The 19,849-nt window shown below is 34.9% G+C and overlaps 2 protein-coding genes across 2 annotated transcripts; one reads left to right on the top strand and one right to left on the bottom strand.

Moving 5' to 3' along the window:
• Nucleotides 1-1,483: 1,483 nt before the first annotated feature.
• Nucleotides 1,484-2,687, bottom strand: LOC126694007 (xyloglucan endotransglucosylase protein 1-like). The gene is made up of 3 exons (XM_050390038.1): nt 2,404-2,687; nt 1,988-2,181; nt 1,484-1,880 (listed from the first exon to the last, which is right to left on the bottom strand). The coding sequence occupies exons 1-3, from the start codon at nt 2,677-2,679 to the stop codon at nt 1,484-1,486; spliced, it is 867 nt and encodes a 288-aa protein (XP_050245995.1). The 5' UTR covers nt 2,680-2,687.
• Nucleotides 2,688-11,911: 9,224 nt separating this feature from the next.
• LOC126696697 (phosphatidylglycerophosphate phosphatase 1, chloroplastic/mitochondrial) lies at nt 11,912-18,048 on the top strand. The gene is made up of 5 exons (XM_050393381.1): nt 11,912-12,610; nt 12,714-12,791; nt 13,072-13,145; nt 13,232-13,339; nt 17,803-18,048. Exons 1-5 carry the CDS (start codon nt 11,953-11,955, stop codon nt 17,917-17,919), a joined length of 1,035 nt encoding a protein of 344 aa, XP_050249338.1. The 5' UTR covers nt 11,912-11,952; the 3' UTR covers nt 17,920-18,048.
• Nucleotides 18,049-19,849: the final 1,801 nt, after the last annotated feature.

Raw genomic sequence — 19,849 nt, 5'->3', positions numbered from 1 at the left:
CAAACCCGGACCAAGTGTATATTTAAGCGGTTGAAGTACGCCCCCTGAACACGTGAAAGAGAAGAAAACTCAAAATATCTAAGGAAAAGCTGCCACCATTACATTAAATGCACTGCAGCTACTTTTCTGGTCGCATTAATGTGGAGAAGACCCCTGAACAGTGTTGCCTTGGCTACCGCAACTCACAAAGGACTGAAAGGGGTGTCTGATGGGATGGGTGCTCAAGTGGGGGTCCAGATGATCAACAAGTGTAAGGCCCAGATGATCAGGAAGAGCTTATATAACGTAGAAAAGCCCCTATGAAGAAGGGGGCGAAAAAAAGGAGAGGATAATACTGTAGCATGCAAAAGAATCCTAATGTGGTGATCTGTATTCATAAATAAAGTTCCAAGTCTCCTCAGACAGAAGGCCCTTTGATCATAATAGCTTTTATTCTTGTATGTTTGTTCCTTAATCCCATGCAAGCCATTGCTTAACTCATTTAAACCTAGTTCTTTGACCTATACTCTACAAAATTCATTGTATTGGGCTTTTTGGACCAAGATTCCATACAGTTCGGGCTTGGGCTCTAAACTTTGTCATTACAATGGCTAAAATGTTTTACCTTTTCACAATTTTATAAATTTTGATTATGTATAGACTGTTTATATTATAATATTAATAAGCGATAAATAATTATTTAGACAAGTATATATAAAATCAAATTTTAGACAATGTATTCATAAATAATATTATATGAACCTATTAACAAACTTATAAATCAAATTTTAAGTCTATATAAATATATTTTTAGACAAGTATACATATAAAAATATAATATTATATATAGTTAAATCGAACCCCTATATTCACAAGCATGTTTACGAACACATTATTTTGTTTGAGTTTGGCTCGTTTAATAATCGAGTCTAAACTTAAGGCTCAAATTTGACTTATTTTCTAAATAAACGAACATAAACAAGTTTTTTCTTGAGCCGAGCTCAAGCTGTTCATAAACAGTTTAGTTCATTTATAGCCTTAATTATAAGTGGTAGCTCTTATGCTTTTATTTTTAATTGGAACTGATGAAATCAATTCTCAAGCTCTAGTGGTTTAGAGAGCATGACTTCAAATAGAATATGTTACAGAAAAAAAAATACCTGTTGCTTGTTTTTATTAGGTTGTTGAGACTATATAATCGAATCTATAATTAATTTTGAGACTAAAACTTAGTTGTTATTGTATTTATTAAGGACAAAGAATAAACATTCTTCATTATCATTAAATAACATGTTGCAAACTATAGAAAAAAAACAACTTTATTGATAGATAATACTTTACAAGTATTATTACACTCAAAAAAGGAAAAAAGAGTGAAATTTTTTTGTAAATTTTTTTTCTTATATCTATACATAAATCGACGTATAAAAATGATGAGATTGAGTTTTTAAGATAAAACAAACAAGCACTTTAATCCACGGATTTTGACTCTCTACAGGAAGCTTTATCTCTTGCATTCTGGTGGTAGACCTTTAGGGAATCGTTTGAGATCAGTGCAATAGTTGTAAATCATGTAATTCTTTTGCACCCATCTAAGTCTTTCCCTGCCCTTAGGACCAAGTATTGCTTTATCCTCAGCGAAAACGTTTTCCGCTGCATTGATGGACTTGTTGCGACATGGCTTCCCAGATGTCCAAACACAAGCATTGGCAATGTAGTTTCTATAAGTTGCTGTGAAAGGTGCTTTGCTCCAGTCAATCTTCACAAGTCCTCCTCTTGTAGCCCAGCTATCACCATTCCAGATAGTAGAGTAAACTCTCATTGGTTGGCTTTTGGGAAATGGAACACCAATGGATTCCAAGTTGCTGAACACTCTGATAGGTATGTTATCCACTAGGAATCTGAAAAAAGGCAAAAAGGAATTCACACATATATATATTAAAAATTAATCATCAGAATGAGAAGTCGGAAAGTTTTGAAAAGATTGAAGGTGAATATTTTATGTTACATTATCTTTCTGCGGTTCCAAATGGCTGAGTAAGTGTGGAAGTTCTTTGTGGGGTCAAACCATAGATAGAATTGTTGTTCCCTGTCTCCTTTTCCTTGAGAATATATATTTGTACTTAGTATATATGGTTGTCCAGACAAGTTCCCCAAGAACTCGAAGTCAATCTCATCGTGGGCTCCTCCTTGTGAAGATAACTGCATGCATTAATCATAAATCTAATAATTAGAGGCTTGTGTTATTTGCAAAAGAGTTGTGCACAAAATATTGTATATAAATTCTATCTCAATTGTATAAAGAAAAGTAGGTTACGTATATAGACAGACAGACAGGGTTTATATATATATCCTAGAATTATATTAGCTATCCAAGCCCTAGAAAAAAAAAAGGACAAATGAAATGCAAAGAGAGTTACACACATATAACGTTGTCACAGTGCCAGCTGAGTCCCCAGGCACTAGCTTCATTTGCATGTCGAATCTTCCAAATAGGTACTCATTCTTGGACTGGAAACCAGACCCAGATTCGTGGTCAAGAGAAAGCGTGAGAATTTGGCCGCCGTTGCGTATGTTCGCACGGTGATCACCCCATGTAAGATCAACGTCGTTATAGAAATTGCTGGCGAAGGTGACCATAACAACACTCATGAAGATGGAAAGCAAAAACCTCAATGAAGCCTGGGAAGAGGAAGACATTTTCTCTATTTTCACATAGAGCTGTAAAAAGGAAGAGATTTTTGCTTAAAGAGATATATGAGGTTGTTTGATGGTAGAAATTTGAGTTATGCAGCCTATATATATAGATATATGTATGTATGGTTGCCCTTGGAATAGATAGCCTTTGAATATTATTGCTGGCAAAAATCAAAGTTCAGAACTGGTAACAGGCTAGTAAAATTAAGACACGGTTTTGTGTGATCGATAAAATTAGTAAACAATGGAATGGATATTCTTGCTCCTAGTAATAATGTCTTTAAATAGGTTGTCCTTGAATTAGGAAGCTGTTAACTCTTAAATCCAAATCAATTTCTTTTAAAAATAAAAAATAAAAAAAAAATAACGAGAACTCGAACTAGAAATACAGGTTGTTAGTCTATGGTGGGTTGTTGCTAGCTTCACTGGCATTACAGCCTTTATGGCTATGTGAAATTGTGAACTCAATTCATTTGGGTTTCTGAATTAATATGACATAAGTGGGGGGAGAAGGAAATACATTGCTCTCAAATTTAAATGAGGCATGAGGAAGCAACATAGGAAATTAATTATTTATTTATTTATTTTTTTTGAAAATGCCAACATTACTATCAATTTTACCATAAAAAACTTACAAATTAATTGATATCATAATGAAAATGATTGAAGTGAAATCTAAAAACTAATAATAAATAAATGCCAGTTTTCTTAGTATTTCTTAATGTTTTTATTAAAGACGTCTAGAGTTCAAATCTTCCCAATTCCCTCTTGTAAATATCGAATTTTTTCAAAAAATAAAAATACTTATTATCTTTTATGTTTTGGGTTTAACAAATTTGATACATTAGTTTGGAAAAAGCAACCGAAACTTTAATAGGTTTGTCTTTAAATTTGAATGTTAATGAATGATCTAATTAAATTCACCATTAATGGTGTTTCCTCAAGGCTTACCGGTGGGCCAGGTTGCTTGCTGATCACAAAGGTGCCTTCAGGGGCCTGAATGCTTGCTGGTGGATCCACTATTAGCAAGGATCAGGTTGTTCTGAACTTGAATTCAAAACAAGAAACATCATATATAACATAGAGGCTACATCAAGAGGAAACTTACGTGTTGCATTTGACACACATCTTGGATCTTGTGACACTTGTTATATTGATTAGCCATAAGAATTTTCAAATCCCCTAAACCCCTACCTCTAAATAGGACATATATTGTATGATCCATCGTGTGGTAGTGGGAGCTTAGGACGAGGCCTTGGGCTGTGACCGTGCCAAATGCACTTCACAACCACGTCTTGTTTATGCGTGAGTTTTATTTCTGGTATGATATCGCTTGTCCATGTCTCGAATTCCCTCCTTGGTGCACAAAAATCTCTTTAAGTAACTATTCTGGTCTATTTACATTTGTTTGCGTACTCTTTTCTAGCATTAAAACATGTCTTCCTTCTGTACTCATTATAAAAATAAAATGCAACCTCATTTGACCTCCATCTCTTTAATTTAATGGCGTAAATTCAATGGACTTAATATTAAGAGGAACAAGTACTTTCATTGAGGCATCCATTGTTATCCCTAACAAAATACTCAAAATGAATTTGTTAAGAGTTCTATTTGTCAATTTTTTTAATATATTTTATTTGAAAAAGAAACGATATTTACCAAGTAAACAAAAACTCCAGTACTATAAACATGGTGTTGGATCTAGTTTGATAAGAACTATACAGGTAAGACATATGTATGAAATAATTCTTAAGGTGCACAGATCATAACTAGTTTGATAAGAATAAATTCTAGTTTGATGAGAACTATTTAGATTATAACTATACAGGAATGAATTTGATAAGAACTTTTTTTTTTTTGGGGAGGGTGGGTGTGGGGAATAAAGGTCGAAACCTTATTGATATCAGTATAAGTTAATTTACAAAGAAAGTTCACTATTAAGGAACTTTCCCTCATTAACTTAACTGCATAAATTTCATGCAACAATAGCATAGGCACTCAGCTACCCATGCTGTGTATTTCATGCAACAACAACATAAGAACTAATTTCTAATTTCATTCCCTCGATAATTTGACCCAATCCAAACGTCAACAATCCCACATTTCATATGTCAAAATCAAATCTTTATTACTCATTCATCTTTCCCCAAATATGATTTCTATGACATCTTTAATTAACCAATCCAAACATAAAGAGATTAAATTTTACAAGGACTTGGTGTAAATCCTTTGGTTCACAATCTTTAATGAGGACATGCCACATTATCATACTAAAACGTAGATACATATGATCACACAAAATAACATCATATAAGATGTTATTAGGTGTGGTAGGATATATTAAATTTTAAGTAAAAAACTGATGTGACAACTTTTGTAACAACTCTCCATATGGTTGATTGTGATTGGTAAAAAAAAAAAAAAAAAAAGACGTTGAACACCTATAAAAGTGACAAATAACTAGTCAGAGTCACCCTCACTAGTTAATATGTTTTAAACTTGTTTTTGAAATAATTGAAAACAATGTACAATTTGCGTAGATATGATAAAGATTGAAACTTTAGGCATTACCATTTTTATTATTATTCTTTACTATTAAATCAAGACATTGATGAATTTCATTTTTTGGTGTAAGCAAGATTCGAATTTAGATCACTTATTCGATTACAATAAACTTTATCAATTAAACTAATTGCCAATTGGAACTATTTTATCCTATATTATTTTATTTACAGTGTGATCTTGGCTACTAGTTTTTCAAAATTAAAATAAAAAACTCCCTACCAAATAGTGACTTCAAAACTGTTTTTTTTTTTTTTTTTTTAATATTTTTGAAAGCTTCTAGTTTTTATTTTTAAAACTAGAAAAAATTTTAAGAACTTACTATTAATTAGGCACTGACAGAACGAAATGGATAAAGTAATAAATTGTAATTAATTTACTGGTACATTTTCTTCTTGAATAGGTTTAAGATTCAAATTACTCTAAGAGCAAAATTTGTGAGATTTGTTGGATTATATGTGTGGGGTCCAATAATTTGTGGCCTTGGCCCATTTTTACATTGGAGCTCAAGGCCCGAGCCGAGGAAGGTTATAGCTGAGGATAGGTAATAAAAGTCCAAATAGTTTTGAGACACAGCCAAGGATGATTATGTCTTCGGCATATCCGAGGTTTCCCTGGAAGGAAGGGCAAAAACGGTATAGGAACAGTTTGGGAAAAAATCTAAAATATCTAGGTCAATAGAGAAGGGTACGCTGGATAGTATAACGACCAAGGACAAAGGGAAAGCTGCCATTACTGCCATTCAATACTCTGCACCTGACAGAGCCATACTCTTCAGCTTTTACAACCACCCCCAACCACTTTGGGTATGGGCTGATGGGACAAGTATCAGTCCTGAAAAATCGAACCCACACGTGGACGTTGGATAAGGGATACAAGCTAGTATAAAAGGAAAAGTAAGCAATCCGGGGAAAGGTGGCTGGGAAAAATGGCCAAAAACCAGAGCCTCTCAACCCGCTTCCTAGAGAAAAACTCATAGAGCGAACACGATTTAACTATGTATGAACACCATGAAAAAACCACCGTCTAGTGACCAAGACCTAGCCTTTTTAACCCACGCTCTATAAATGATATTGTTTGGGCCTTTTTACGTTCGAACCCAATATTATTATGGGTCGTTACAAATCGTGTCCTTACAATTGGCGCCGTCTGTGAGAAAGGCTTGTGTCTTGGCCCAGGTGATGGGTTGAGACAATCACTCGCATCATTTCAAACAACTGGTGTAGTTTTTTAGTGTAAAGTTCCACTAGGGGCTATGTTTCTTCACTAGGGGCTGCATTTCGTAGCGTCAGCAGCACGGATGGTTCTAGGGGCTTGGCAGAAGAGCTAACCCCCCAAAACTAAGGTCCCACGCCGTAGTCGAGGGGTTAATTCTCCCAACTACTTAGAAATCAAGTTTTGGACAGAACCAATGTATTGCATGGTCCTCGGACTCAAACCTATGGGGAAACCAACTACTTAGAAATCAAGTTTTGGATAGAACCAAGGTATTGCATAGTCCTCGGATTCAAACCTATGGGGAAACCAACTACTTAGAAATCAAGTTTTGGACAGAACCAAGGTATTGCATGGTCCTCGGACTCAAACCTATGGGGAAACCAACTACTTAGAAATCAAGTTTTGGACAGAACCAAGGTATTGCATGGTCCTCGGACTCAAACCTATGGGGAAACCAACTACTTATAAAAATCAAGTTTTGGACAGAACCAAGGTATTGCATGGTCCTAGGACTCAAACCTATGGGGAAACTAACTACTTATCAAAATCAAGTTTTGGACAGAACCAAGGTATTGCATGGTCCTCGGATTCAAACCTATGGGGAAACCAACTACTTAGAAATCAAGTTTTGGACAGAACCAAGGTATTGCATGGTCCTCGGACTCAAACCTATGGAGAAGTCAGCTACTTAAGAAGAATTCTAAGTCGCTCAGTTCTCGGACCAAATACCAGAAAAGGTTAAGGCTATGAAAGTTATTAGGAAGATGGCGAAACGCCTTATTACTCAGCAACCTACAAGGGCAGTACATTTTTGGGTTATATATCCTCAGATGATTACTTCCTACATGGCATCGAGCATTCAGCCATCACCTCGTTCAAATTTGGGGGATACAACCCATTTTCATGTCGGTCTTATCGTACACGATACCTCTAATAAGTTCATAATAACATCTTTTTTCTTAGTAAAGGATTTCGGCCCTAAGTATTGTATTCTCAGGTCGGCGTCATTATGCCAGACAGCCCTAATAAGCTCATCATAATGTCTTTTTCTTTTTCTTCTTAGTAAGGATTTCAGCCCTAAGTATTATTTGTTCGATTCGGTATTATTATGTCGGATAGTTTCAATAAGCACATAGCAAGATCTTTTTATTTAACTGGGATTTTGGCCCTAAGCATCATTCAGAGTATAGAAATAAAAAAAGAAGTCGCAAAGTAGTACGTCTATTTACGACATAACCATTTCAAAAAGAAGAGATAGAATATACGAAATAAAGCAATGATGACTTTTATTAATATAAAGAGGTATTACAGCGTACAATGAAGGGCTTAAACAAGCCTATATAGAAAACGAGTTACAAAAACAGTAAAAAAAAAAAAAAAAAACAAACAAATAGCCAGAAATCTTTTTAAGCTCTGCTCCCAAGTCTTTCCAAATTCTGCCCCAGTAGCACCCATATTGAGAGGAGGACCTTCCTTGATGGGAGAGGAGAAGAAGAGGAAGAAGGAAAAGCACCAGGATGGATCTGGTGATGGGAAAGAAGAAGAAGGAGAGGCAAAAGGAGGCACCAGTGAAGGAAGAGAGGAAAAAGCAGGGATACTTTGTCCCTGTGTCAGTCCTGACTCCTAACACGTTGGTGCCATGTTAGCTATGTTCATAAGAGAGCGGCTGGTATTGATAATGGGTGACCCCAGCTCAGTCGCGCCAAAATTTTGACGCGACGAGCCCTTGCTTCGGATTTTGGCTGAAAGGAGGATGAGAAGTATCTTGAGTCTCTGCCATCCCTGCCCTAACCGAGCCATTTTGAGCTTCACAAGAACGTAGCATTTCTGGGAAGGGTATGGTCTCTTCATTCCCGCTCCTATCTTGGACGTATCACAATTCAAGGTATAAGCGAGTGGATAAGGGAAACTCTAGGGGAGGCTAAGGGTTTTCAGACTTTAAAAGGATCGAAAGGTCTCTGTATAAGGGAGATAACCTCTTGCTTTCCTTCTTATATGAAGGGAAAAACATGAGGCATTTAATATGTCCAAATTTCCAAGAAAATCTGTAAACGAGAATATGCCCACTCCACTTCCCCACGCCATCAATAACCGTCGAATTTAAATGGTCTTGTAAAGGGAAATCATTAAAGGCGCGTTTCGGATAATGAAGCGGCAGGAACGCATCATGAATGAATTCAAAGGAATGTCTCGTAGTCCGGTATGTTTCCTGGATAGATGAAGAGACACCCACATTGATGAAGGGCAGATCTAAGCAGACCGCAATAAAGGCGTGGCATTACCGAAACCCTCCTCTCCGACCAAGAGGTCGGACAGTAGGATTTTGAGGGGCTATTGTGGGGTCCAATAATTTGTGGTCCTGGTCCATTTTTACATTGGAGCCCAAGGCCCGAGCCGAGGAAGGTTATAGCCGAGGATAGGTAATAAAAGTCCAAATAGTTTTGAGACACAGCCGAGGATGATTATGTCCTCGGCATATCCGAGGTCTCCTTGGAAGGAAGGGCAAAAACGGTATAGGAACAGTTTGGGAAAAAATCTAAAATATCTAGGTCAATAGAGAAGGGTACGCTGGATAGTATAACGACCAAGGACAAAGGGAAAGCTGCCCTTACTGCTATTCAATACTCTGCACCTGACAGAGCCATACTCTTCAGCTTTTACAACCATCCCCAACCACTCTGGGTATGAGCTGATGGGACAAGTATCAGTCCTGGAAAATCGAACCCACACATGGACGTTGGATAAGGGATACAGGCTAGTATAAAAGGAAAAGTAAGCAATCCGGGGAAAGGTGGCTGGGAAAAATGGCCAAAAACCAGAGCCTCCCAACCCGCCTCCTGGAGAAAAACTCCTAGAGCGAACATGATTTAACTATGTATGAACACCATGAAAAAATTACTGTCTAGTGACCAAGGCCTAGCCTTTCAAACCCACGCTCTATAAATGATATTGTTTGGACCTTTTTACGTGCGAACCCAATATTATTATGGGTCGTTACAAATCGTGTCCTTACAATATGCATACGGGATGAGTAGTTATTTAATGTTTCGGGAGCATAATAAATATGTGCTCTCTCTTCTCAACATAATATACACTAAGTTCTACCAATTAAATCTATAGTGAAATTCATTATTCATATGAAAGGGAAGAGTACACATCTATTGTATTCCAAAAGCACTAAATAATTGCATGTTCCAAATGCATCTATCATTTGACTATTTAATACAAACAATTACTTCTCATAAAAATGACATTGTTTTGTGGCATATTTGATGTTTGAGATTAATTTTGGCCTTTACACATCCCAGTTTAAATTAAAAGAATTTGGTTTATAATCACTTTTGAATTACTAAATAGTTTAATTCATGAGATCCGTTCTCAACCACTGTGCAGGGTACGTAGTGTTGGATCCACACTCAGTTGATCAGAGCCAAGAGTTTATAGAAATTCAAAATCCTTGGTGAGTGTACTTGGCCATGGAGGAAGATATTGAACCTTCGACCCAGGACTCGAGGAAATTTCAAATTTCGGGTTGGTTTGATAATTGATACCCACTTAGGTACTACGAAAGAAGAAAGGATCATTTACTGTTTGAGTAGAAACCAATTTCAATAAATTAATTCTTTGCCCCCAAATCTACAATTCTAATTCTCATGAAATGAAACGGTCTCATAAAATTATCTTCTTATAACAGGTGGCCGGGACTCACATTTTTGTAGTGTTAAATTATTATACAAATGAAATGTTATGTGGGTCTCAAATATGTGGTTAGATTTTGTATTTTTTTTAGTAAATATTTTGAATTATTAAGCTTTTATATATTATTTGTTTAAATTTAAAGTTTAAACTAAAATTCTTACTTGCAAATGGCGCGTTGACCAACAAAGATATAGGGCTATTAGGTTGTGTTGTTTAAATAAAGTTTTCGTTGTTCAACACAACGCGTATTTCTACAACACAATTTTATTCGCATGTATTTTTACAGCACTTAAATAACGTTATTAGAACAACATTACTAAACGGGCTCATAATAGTTAACAGGCAATTATAGAATTACTTCTGATGGTATCTATATTACTATTTAAGAAGTTTCCCTCTTTTTGAGATCCTCATTTTTTTGGTTAAAAAATGCCCTTACATCTCTATATTTAAGTAGAGACAAAATTAAAAAACAATCTGGTAAAAATACAACTCTAACTCTTACTAAAACATTACCTGAAAAATAGGGCCACTCTCCTGGTTTTTTTGTTACAAAATAAACGTGTAATATTTGTTCATTTTTTGAAGTTAACTTTATGACACTCTTAGTGGTATTAGTAGCTTTAAATGCGTAATATTAATGAAAAAAACGTGTAAACCTCAAATTGGAATGAATGAAAAATTATGACATTATAAAAAAAAAAAATCCTCATTGCATGCACGAAGTGCATGTGATGATGCTAGTTTGTTATTATGGAGGAGATATTTTTCATATTATTGTTGTTTTTATTTTCTTTCATAAATTATATGGGTAATTGTTAGTATACAATGAACTCACGGTATACACAATTTATCTTTTGAATTGAAATCGTGATTTACGTATACACGTTTCAATTTTGAATAAAAATTGTAATTTGAAGTCACGATTTTAGTTTAAAAATTGAAATATGTGTACGTTATGTGTAATAGACATTATTACTCTATAATTATTATGGAGTATTTCATTTTTATTTTGAAAATTATAAACTTATAATAGGGAAGGGGGGCATTTCACATTTGAAATATTTTAACCTTAGACCTCCATTAGAAACATTAAAAAAAGTACTACTATTAGAGATTAAAAAAAAAAAAAAAAACTCTTGGAGTATTTCCTTTTTATTAAGACAATGTTATCCTTTTTTTTTTTTTTTAAGAGGAAAAAAAGGCAATGTTATCCTGTTTAACATAAAAAGAAAAATTTCATCTCTAAACATACAATAGCAATTGCTAAAAAGAAGAGGAGAAAAAGAGGAAAAAGCTTAACTCAAAATATGTTTGAAGCCACTCACTAATAAAAAGAAAAAATATATACGGTCATATAATTATATAAGATAGTATTCATTTTATTTTTTCTTATAGGTGGTTGGAGGCTAGTGTCTAGAGCCAAACCTTAACTGAGAAAAAAAAAAAAAAAAAATCGAAAGAAAAAATTCACGCCAAACAAAAACACAGAAAACGAAAAAAGAAAAAGAAAAAAACACCGGGTGTGGATGTGTGGGCAAGTTAGCCCAGCCCAGGCCCGCCATCCACCCTTGATTGAGGAAGCCCATCAGTATTCAATAGCACTCCCAAAATGTCGGTGGTACCAAAATTAACAATGCACTTCTTTACCCCTAAAAATTAAAAAAAAAAAAGAAAAAAGAAAAAGACTTACTACTTTTTTTTTTTTTTTTTTTTTGCTAATAAAAGACTTACTACTTGCTTACTAGTAATAATTAGACAATATTAAAAATAAAAAAACAAAAACAAAAACAGAAAATGCAGGCAACCTCCTTTGCTCCAGTCCCCAACTGCTGTTACCCCATTATTCCAAACCAGTATTTACACTTCCAACCTCTCCATCTCAAGAGACCAAAACCCACTTACCTCTCCCTCTCAAATAACCAACACATCATCACTGCCCTTACTCTAATTCCAACAACAACTGCCACCAAACCACTACAAAATACTAATAACAACCCTGACCCAGATCTCAACTCTTCACTCTTTCCACAGTTTTACTCTTGCGTTGCCACTGACAAGGGAAATAACCAAAACCCAGATACCCAAAACCAAAGAAAAGAAGAGAACTACAGAGATAAAGTGACCAAAAAGGACTGGGGAATTTTCACAAACATGTGGTGGGCAGAATTAAAAGCAGCGATGGGCCAGAGAATTAACTTCGAAGGTATTGCTAGTTCAACTATGGTTGTAGTAAAGGACCATCACTTGGCTTTGCCGCACGTGGCGGTGCCCGATATAAGGTATATTGATTGGGCTGAGCTGCATAGGAAGGGTTTTAGGGGTGTTGTGTTTGATAAGGATAATACTATCACTGTACCTTACTCATTGACTTTGTGGGGGCCTCTTGGTTCGTCTCTGGAGCGGTGTAAATCAGTGTTTGGCCCGGATATTGCCGTGTTCAGCAACTCTGCTGGTAATTTGGGCATGACCCATTTGCAAATTTTTTGCTTATTTTACTGTTGGTGGTGTTGTTTTTGTCAATGTATTGTCTTATGTTCTTGTTGTTATGGTTTTAGGGCTGTGTGAATATGACCTTGATGGTTCGAAAGCTAGGGCACTCGAAGGGGCTATTGGAATTAAAGTAATACGGCATAGTGAGTGTTTCTTTCTTTTTGTTAAGTTTAAATTTTGCAAAAATGTTACAGTGACCACATTCTATAGCTTTATAAAATACTATGCTAATTGTGCAAAATAGTAGCAACTCCATGTCAAAGCATTAGGCGTATTTTTAGCTTTAAAACTTTAGTTCCCTGCTTATTACTTGCTGAATTCACTTAGTTAATGTGGCCTATTGATGTAAAGTCACTATTAATTTATGTGAAACGTGCCAAGTTTATATAGCATTGATTTCATGTTCTGTATGTTATGCTCTAGGGGTGAAGAAACCTGCTGGAACGGCTGAAGAAATTGAGAAGCACTTTGGTTGTAAATCCTCGCAACTTATCATGGTAGATAAGAATTCACTGAACTACTTGAATATATGGTTTTATTTTTTGTTGCAAAAATATTTGTATCATAATTATATTTGTGGCAGGTTGGTGATCGGCCGTTAACGGATATTGTGTACGGGAATAGAAATGGATTTCTGACTATTTTGACTGGACCTTTAAGTCTTGCCGAGGAGCCATTCATTGTTAGGCAGGTTGGTTATTTTTATAGTTTCATTTCCTCTTTGTTGCACTAAAGGCAATTGCTATGACACTCTTGAAAAAGAATATGGGATGTAAAGTTGGAATGTAGTGTCATTCTTGAGATATGCTCAACTGAGTTTTGACAGCTCGATACATTGCCTCACAGATGAGTGTAAGATGGGAATGGGCCTGCTGATTTATTCTATCCTGCTCTAGAAACCCCTGATTTCTTTCATTGTCTTTGGTATCAGCATGCCAGTAATTCTTGAATTTGCAGTGTCCTTGGCCACATTCCTTTACAAAACTCTTTTTCTTTGTAATTAATTTCCACTTGACTGTTTAATAGACTTATATTAGAGTTCCGTCTCCCTGTACTGCAGGGCAGCCTTGGAATTTTGATTTTATGCTCTCTCGCAAATGGAAGGTAGCAGTTATAAGGGTTTGTGGATGGGTTTTGAAGTAGATAGGTCATTGGAATTAGAAATAGGTATTTTAAAATTTTGTGCTGAAACAAGTTAGGACTGTCTGTTTGAGAGTTGCCCTGGAGGTGGAGAGATGTTTTAGGGTATCAAAATTGGATTTTCAAGTTTTAAAAATAAAGGAACTAGATATTTTGGAACAATTGGAGAGTGCAGAGAATTAAATGGGAATAGAGGATGAGAGAAGTAGAAGAAAGAGATGAGAAGAACATGAAAGAAGGAAATCATATACTCAAACAGAATACACATTCAATTGTGCTTCAAAAAGAGTTGTAAATGATACTGCCCTTGTCTATGCTTGATGTCTCCTATGCTTCCTGGCCTTCAGCATTTATTTCCTGTTTGTATTGTTTTTCCTCAACAAAGGGAGTATTAGAAAACCATTCGGACATATTTCCCTTCACTTTCGTTTCATCCTATTTTTGTTAAGTATATGTATTGCATCCTTTTGTGTTTGGTGTTCTGTTTTCACTAAATGAATTACCTTCAAAATATCTGAGGTTGATCTACTCCACATCTTCACAAATCACATGAAAGACTTCAAGTCAAAATTTTTGTGATGACTATTTTGATGGTAGTTTTTTTCCTCCTGAATACTAAACATCCCATCCAACCCCCACCTCCCCACCCCCCCCACCCAACACCCACACTGCCAGGGCAAAAGAAAAAGAAAGAAACATTATTAACAGCCTTGTTCTTTGTTCCCTTTTCAAATCTGCTATACAAAATATGGTTTTAAAATACTTATTAAAAAAAAAAGGTTTTAAAATGGCATTTTACATGAAAAGTAATACATGAATTTGGTTGTTCACTTAAAAAGTACAAAAGATATTGTTGGCTTGTTGTCAAGGGCGATTTGGATGACATTGGAATATAGAAATTTGGCTGGTGGTTCCACATTGTTTAATGCGGTGTCTTTGGCAGGAGAGGAATAATTGTCACTTTGAGGGCTGTGAAAGGACTAGTTCGAATCTGAAGTTGTTCATTAAATCATTGTATGAGTGGTTGCTAGATTTAGACTGCTTTTCCTTTCCACCATATTGGATATGCTTGATCATTGTACTCTTCGACCTGAAACTTGATGTATCTGTGGTATACACCTTGTGTACAAGGGATATATTTCTGATGAATAAATTTTGTTACTTACCAGAAATAAAAAGTAAGAAGATATTGACCATGAATGAGAAAGAGCAGTACGGAATTCTGGTTCAGTGGTTTATACAATCTTTTAGAGTGAGGTATTCTTAGCTTGAGGGTCTTCTTCACAATGCTTGGATTTTTTCAATGTGTAGAAAGTTGTCCAAATACTTACTCAGGACATGTTTTTTGGTTGAAATGCCAATTGGCAAACCATAGGAGCAAAAGAAACTGATATAATGTGTTGGAGAAATCGCCCTGCATGTGTAATGCATTGGCATGTTTGTATAATAAATCATGTGAATCAAGGACACGAACTTAGAAAGATATGTAGGTAGTTTCTTTGCATCAATAAAATTCTGTTACATAAAGAGAGAGAGAGAGAGAGAGAGAGAGAGAGAGAGAGAGAGAGAGATTTCCTTCCGATTTAGAGTGAATTCATTCCATTTTAGGTTCAATTTTGGAGAAAAATTGGTTTGTTAGTTTAATTTGATTACCTTCACACCAATTTTATTATACTTAGATACAATAACAACAGCAAGCCTTAATCCCAAATTTTTGGGGTTGGCTATTGATCCTCAACAAATTAGTCAGGGTTGGTCTCATGTATTTCCTCCATTCTATTCTATTTGAAGTCAAACTCCATTCATAATAAAGCGACTAAATTTTACGCTTGCTATCGGCCTATTGCAATTGTTCTTTTCTCGGGCGTGAGATTTGTTGTGAACAAATATATTACACTAAGCACGGACACAGGAGAAGTTTTTATTATAATCAGATAATAATATGTAAATTACAAGTATGCCCTCACAACAAGGGGAAAAAAATTACAAACATAGATAGTGTCTATACTATGTAATATGTATTCTAACACCCCCTTGAGTTGAGGTGAAGATATTGAACATGCTCAGCTTGCTTAAAATAGTATTAAAAACTCTACGTGAGACTCTTTTGCTTATGATCTGCTAGTTGCTCTCTGGTCTTCAAACTTGGAGTACAAATAATGCCACCATCTAGCTTCTAATGAAATGTCAATCAATTTCAACATGTGTAGTCCAATAATATTGTACAAGATTGTGAGAAACATTAATAGTTGCCTTGTTACCACAATATAATTGCATAGGTTCCTGCGTGTTAAACCCCAGCTCTTTCAACATCTTGTTCTTCCTGAGTTACAAATACCATGAGTCATTGCACAAAATTTGGCCTTTGCACTGGAGCTGGCTACAGCTGCCTGTTTCTTACATATCCAAGTGACTAAATTTCCTCACAAAGGTACAATACTCTAAGTTAGACCTTTTATGAGGAAATCTGCATAGTCTCCCATGGCACAATCTTTTGAAGTTCCAATGACTGTCCAGATCCTGTCAACATAAATTGAGAAGTTGGACTCTAGGTTTGATGCCTTGGATGCCCGACTAGGATCCATGGAGTATTCTATCGAAAGGTTGCTTAGTAACCTTGAAGGTAAAACTTTACATACTGGAGATGATAACATTGAACCACCAAAACCTTGTGTTGATAGAGAAATACAAGTGTCAGCATATGTTGCTTAAATGTTTTTGCAGCAAGAACATATTGTAGACCCTAAAAAACAAGTGAAATATTTGAACCATGTGTAGTAGATTTAATTTGGCCTGTTGAAGAGTCAAATATTTAGCTTACTTTTGATAAGCAAGATTTCACATTACCTGATAAGGAGAAAGTTCAACTACTGAGCAACAAATAAGAGGGTACACCTGTTGTGAAAAGTGACTTTAACGCATCTATTGATCCACCTCCTCTATGGTGCATGAAGTTAAAAAGGTTGATGAAGTGGAAAGGATTAATACAATGGTACTTTTTGTGGATCAAGATAAGGTTGTGTCATTTGTAAGATTAATTCCACACATTAAATTTGTTTTGTATTTTTTAGAATTATATATATATATATATATATATATTTATATATTATTATTTAAGTGGGGGAAGAGGGATTTGAATCCTAGACATCTCTGTTGGACATACTAGACCATGCTATTGAGCTACGAGGCTCTTGCTATTATTTTTGATCTTCAATTTGTTGGTCCATTCGTTTTGGTTTTGTCTTGCATCATGTACGTTGTGATGAATAGAAATAGAAGATTATTGAGACACAGAGGAATCATATATACGTAAAAGATTTTGATAAGAAATGTAATTTGATATGGGATATTGTGTGCAAGAACTAACTCCCTTATGAAGGGCAGTAGGAGTATTTACATTATCATACTTATCATGATTTGAGGTAGGAATGAGATTAGAGACAACTTGAACCTAAGGAAGTTGGTTGACGTGGAGTAGGCAGTGCGAGGAGAAAGATATTGCTATATAGATGTGAGATCATTCCATTTCCTTCTGTTTAAAGATGAGGGACGTTGATTTACCTTTTAATTTGTAATTACACACGCACTTGTTGGGTCTTTAACTTACAATCTCATCCTCCAACTTACACTCACAAGGGGAGGAGGTGTTCATTGGTAGATGAGGGACTTCTATTTGGTTTTGGCTAATATTATCTTGCTATATTTTGCTGTGTAAGTTCCTTAAAAATGCAATAGAGTTGAGCTCCTGAGGTGTCCTATTTTAACTAACATCTTTAGGATTTCATTAAATGAAATCATGCGCTCTATTGTTGAACCAGTGGCGAAGGATGCAATTTTTTGTGATGATTTTATATATTTCTCTGGCCCATGTTCTGAAGAATGGTATATGCCTTCCATTGTCACAGAAAACAAAGTGAAAATGTTAATGAGATGATTTTGACGCTTGATATATAGAACTCGTTGATGAGATGGTTTCTTTTACTTCTATCTAATACATTTCGATCCTAATTGCAGGTGAGGAAATTTGAAACATCCCTTGTCAATCGCTGGGTTAGGAGAGGGTTGAAGCCAATTAGTCATAGTTTATTGTCAGATCCCATGCTTTGTGTGAAAGATCTCCCACCTTTGTGAGAAAACAAGTGTGGATATATATAAAAGGGAGATTATTCTGGAGCAGCATGAAAAGTTATTGCTTTTGTCCAGTAAATTCGTATTATTATTATTATTAATTTTTTCCTTATAAAAGTTAATTTTGTATTATCTGGCGAAAGTCTATATTGAGAAAGGGGATGTTAAAAATGTGATGCAAAATGCCGTGGTACCAAAGAGGTTTTCATGTATAATGGGCAACTGGTATCGCAGAAAAGGATGTGCAATGCTGCAAGTCCAAAAGGAAAAATGATTCAGGATTTGAACCTTAATGTCTCTGTTGGAAATACTAAAATGTACCAATTGAGCTACTCTTGATGTAATAGGTATTGAAGCCCATTATAGCTAAAACATAAGTTAGTTTGCTTGGATTTTATAGTCTGGAAAGAGCCAAGATTTTGACACAATAAACATATGTTGAATCCTGTTCATAAGCTTTTGGTTGGCTCAATTGGATCCCTTGGGTGAGATTACTATTTTGTAATAAGAAAATCCGATGTTAATTCTTAAAAGGATCTAACAATCTGTTTTCCTTATTCTCAACACTAGCCTTAGCATTTACAATATGTGACTTGCTTTCTTTGAAAAAAATCCATTCTTGATTCTTGTTTCAAGAATTTTTGGAAGTAAAGGGTGTAGCAATTTAATTTGTTGCACATATACAAAACTTTGATAAGGCATGCACGCTGTTGCTAGAAGATAGTGATCCACACATTTGGACATTGAAAGTTAACGTCAAATTCTTTCCTTATAATAATAATTAATAAAAAAAGAACAAAACAAAGAATAAAAGGAAGTGGATATGTTATTTTGAAAGACAACATAGCTATCTATTGCTTAGGCATTACATTATATAAACATCAAGATTACAAGCCATTGTCGAGATACATGCCTTATACTTGCTGAATATGTCGAATGTACAAAATAAAAACCTTTTTACAAACCAAATATATTTAATTTTGGTAACATCTACATAAATCCCAACTCCAGCCTTATATTATATATAAAAATAAAAATAAAAATCTATTGTTGTTCATGATTTTTATTAACATTGGATTAATGACTAGCTTTGCTAAGGTATGTTGATACATTCATCGTTGTTGGTCTCTACATTGAATTTCATCTTTGTTTTGGCATATTTAGTAGATAAGCTATCTAAAATCTATGCTAGATTGTACTGTTCAATAAATTATTGTTCAAAAGATGACTATATTATATTAAATCCATCTATCCTAAATCTTTACTATCTTTGCTTGTTGAAACATATATTATTAAACAATGCGAACCAATGTGTTGAATGAAACACATCATTCTCGAGGCTCCCAAACAAAGCTTATATAAAGCTAACAACCACATTGCCAACTCTAGCTAAGAACTATTTAATGTGTTCAAAGAAATGGAGATTATCTCAATACAAAGTGCAAACAACTATTACCAATTCGTGTTTCACAACACCAAGGCGGGTTGGAGGGGTTAGGTGTTGGTGTATAAGTCAAGCGAGACATGAAGGATCCAACTTTGTAGCAAAAGGAATAAGAATTAAGTTGGAAATTGCACACAAACAGTGGTTTTGGAACTAGTTGGATATGTCACACGGCCAATTTAATAATTCAGTTGCCAAAGCTTTAATGCAATTTATTTTTCGAATGAGAAAAGTAAAAAGTTAAAAGAATACTTTAGGGGTATTGGTTTAAGAAGTATTTTTTTTTTTTTTTATAGAAAATTTTTATGGAAAAAGAAAAAATTAATTAATTTTTTTAATAGCTTTTTATATTCCTCTTTTCCTAAAATTGTCCATCAACAAATGCCCTAAGGGCACCCCTTAACTGGATTCATAAAAAAAAGACTTCCATCTTCTTATTTTTCCCAATAGAAAAAAAAAAAAAAAAAAAAAAAAAAAAAAAAAAAAAAG

Source organism: Quercus robur, chromosome 8, assembly GCF_932294415.1.
Source record: "Quercus robur chromosome 8, dhQueRobu3.1, whole genome shotgun sequence".
Classification (NCBI taxonomy): Eukaryota; Viridiplantae; Streptophyta; class Magnoliopsida; order Fagales; family Fagaceae; genus Quercus; species Quercus robur.
The sequence above is the reverse complement of the archived record's forward strand: the minus strand, read 5'-3'. Positions and strand labels throughout refer to the sequence as shown.

Coding starts and splice junctions, on each gene's coding strand:
- LOC126694007 (XM_050390038.1), bottom strand. CDS start 2,679: ATGTCTTCCTCTTCCCAGGCTTCATTGAGGTTTTTGCTTTCCATCTTC. Junction 2,182..2,403: donor GCACTGTGACAACGTTATAT/GTGTGTAACTCT, acceptor TAATGCATGCAG/TTATCTTCACAAGGAGGAGC. Junction 1,881..1,987: donor TGGAACCGCAGAAAGATAAT/GTAACATAAAAT, acceptor GCCTTTTTTCAG/ATTCCTAGTGGATAACATAC.
- LOC126696697 (XM_050393381.1), top strand. CDS start 11,953: ATGCAGGCAACCTCCTTTGCTCCAGTCCCCAACTGCTGTTACCCCATT. Junction 12,792..13,071: donor AATTAAAGTAATACGGCATA/GTGAGTGTTTCT, acceptor GTTATGCTCTAG/GGGTGAAGAAACCTGCTGGA. Junction 13,146..13,231: donor AATCCTCGCAACTTATCATG/GTAGATAAGAAT, acceptor TATTTGTGGCAG/GTTGGTGATCGGCCGTTAAC.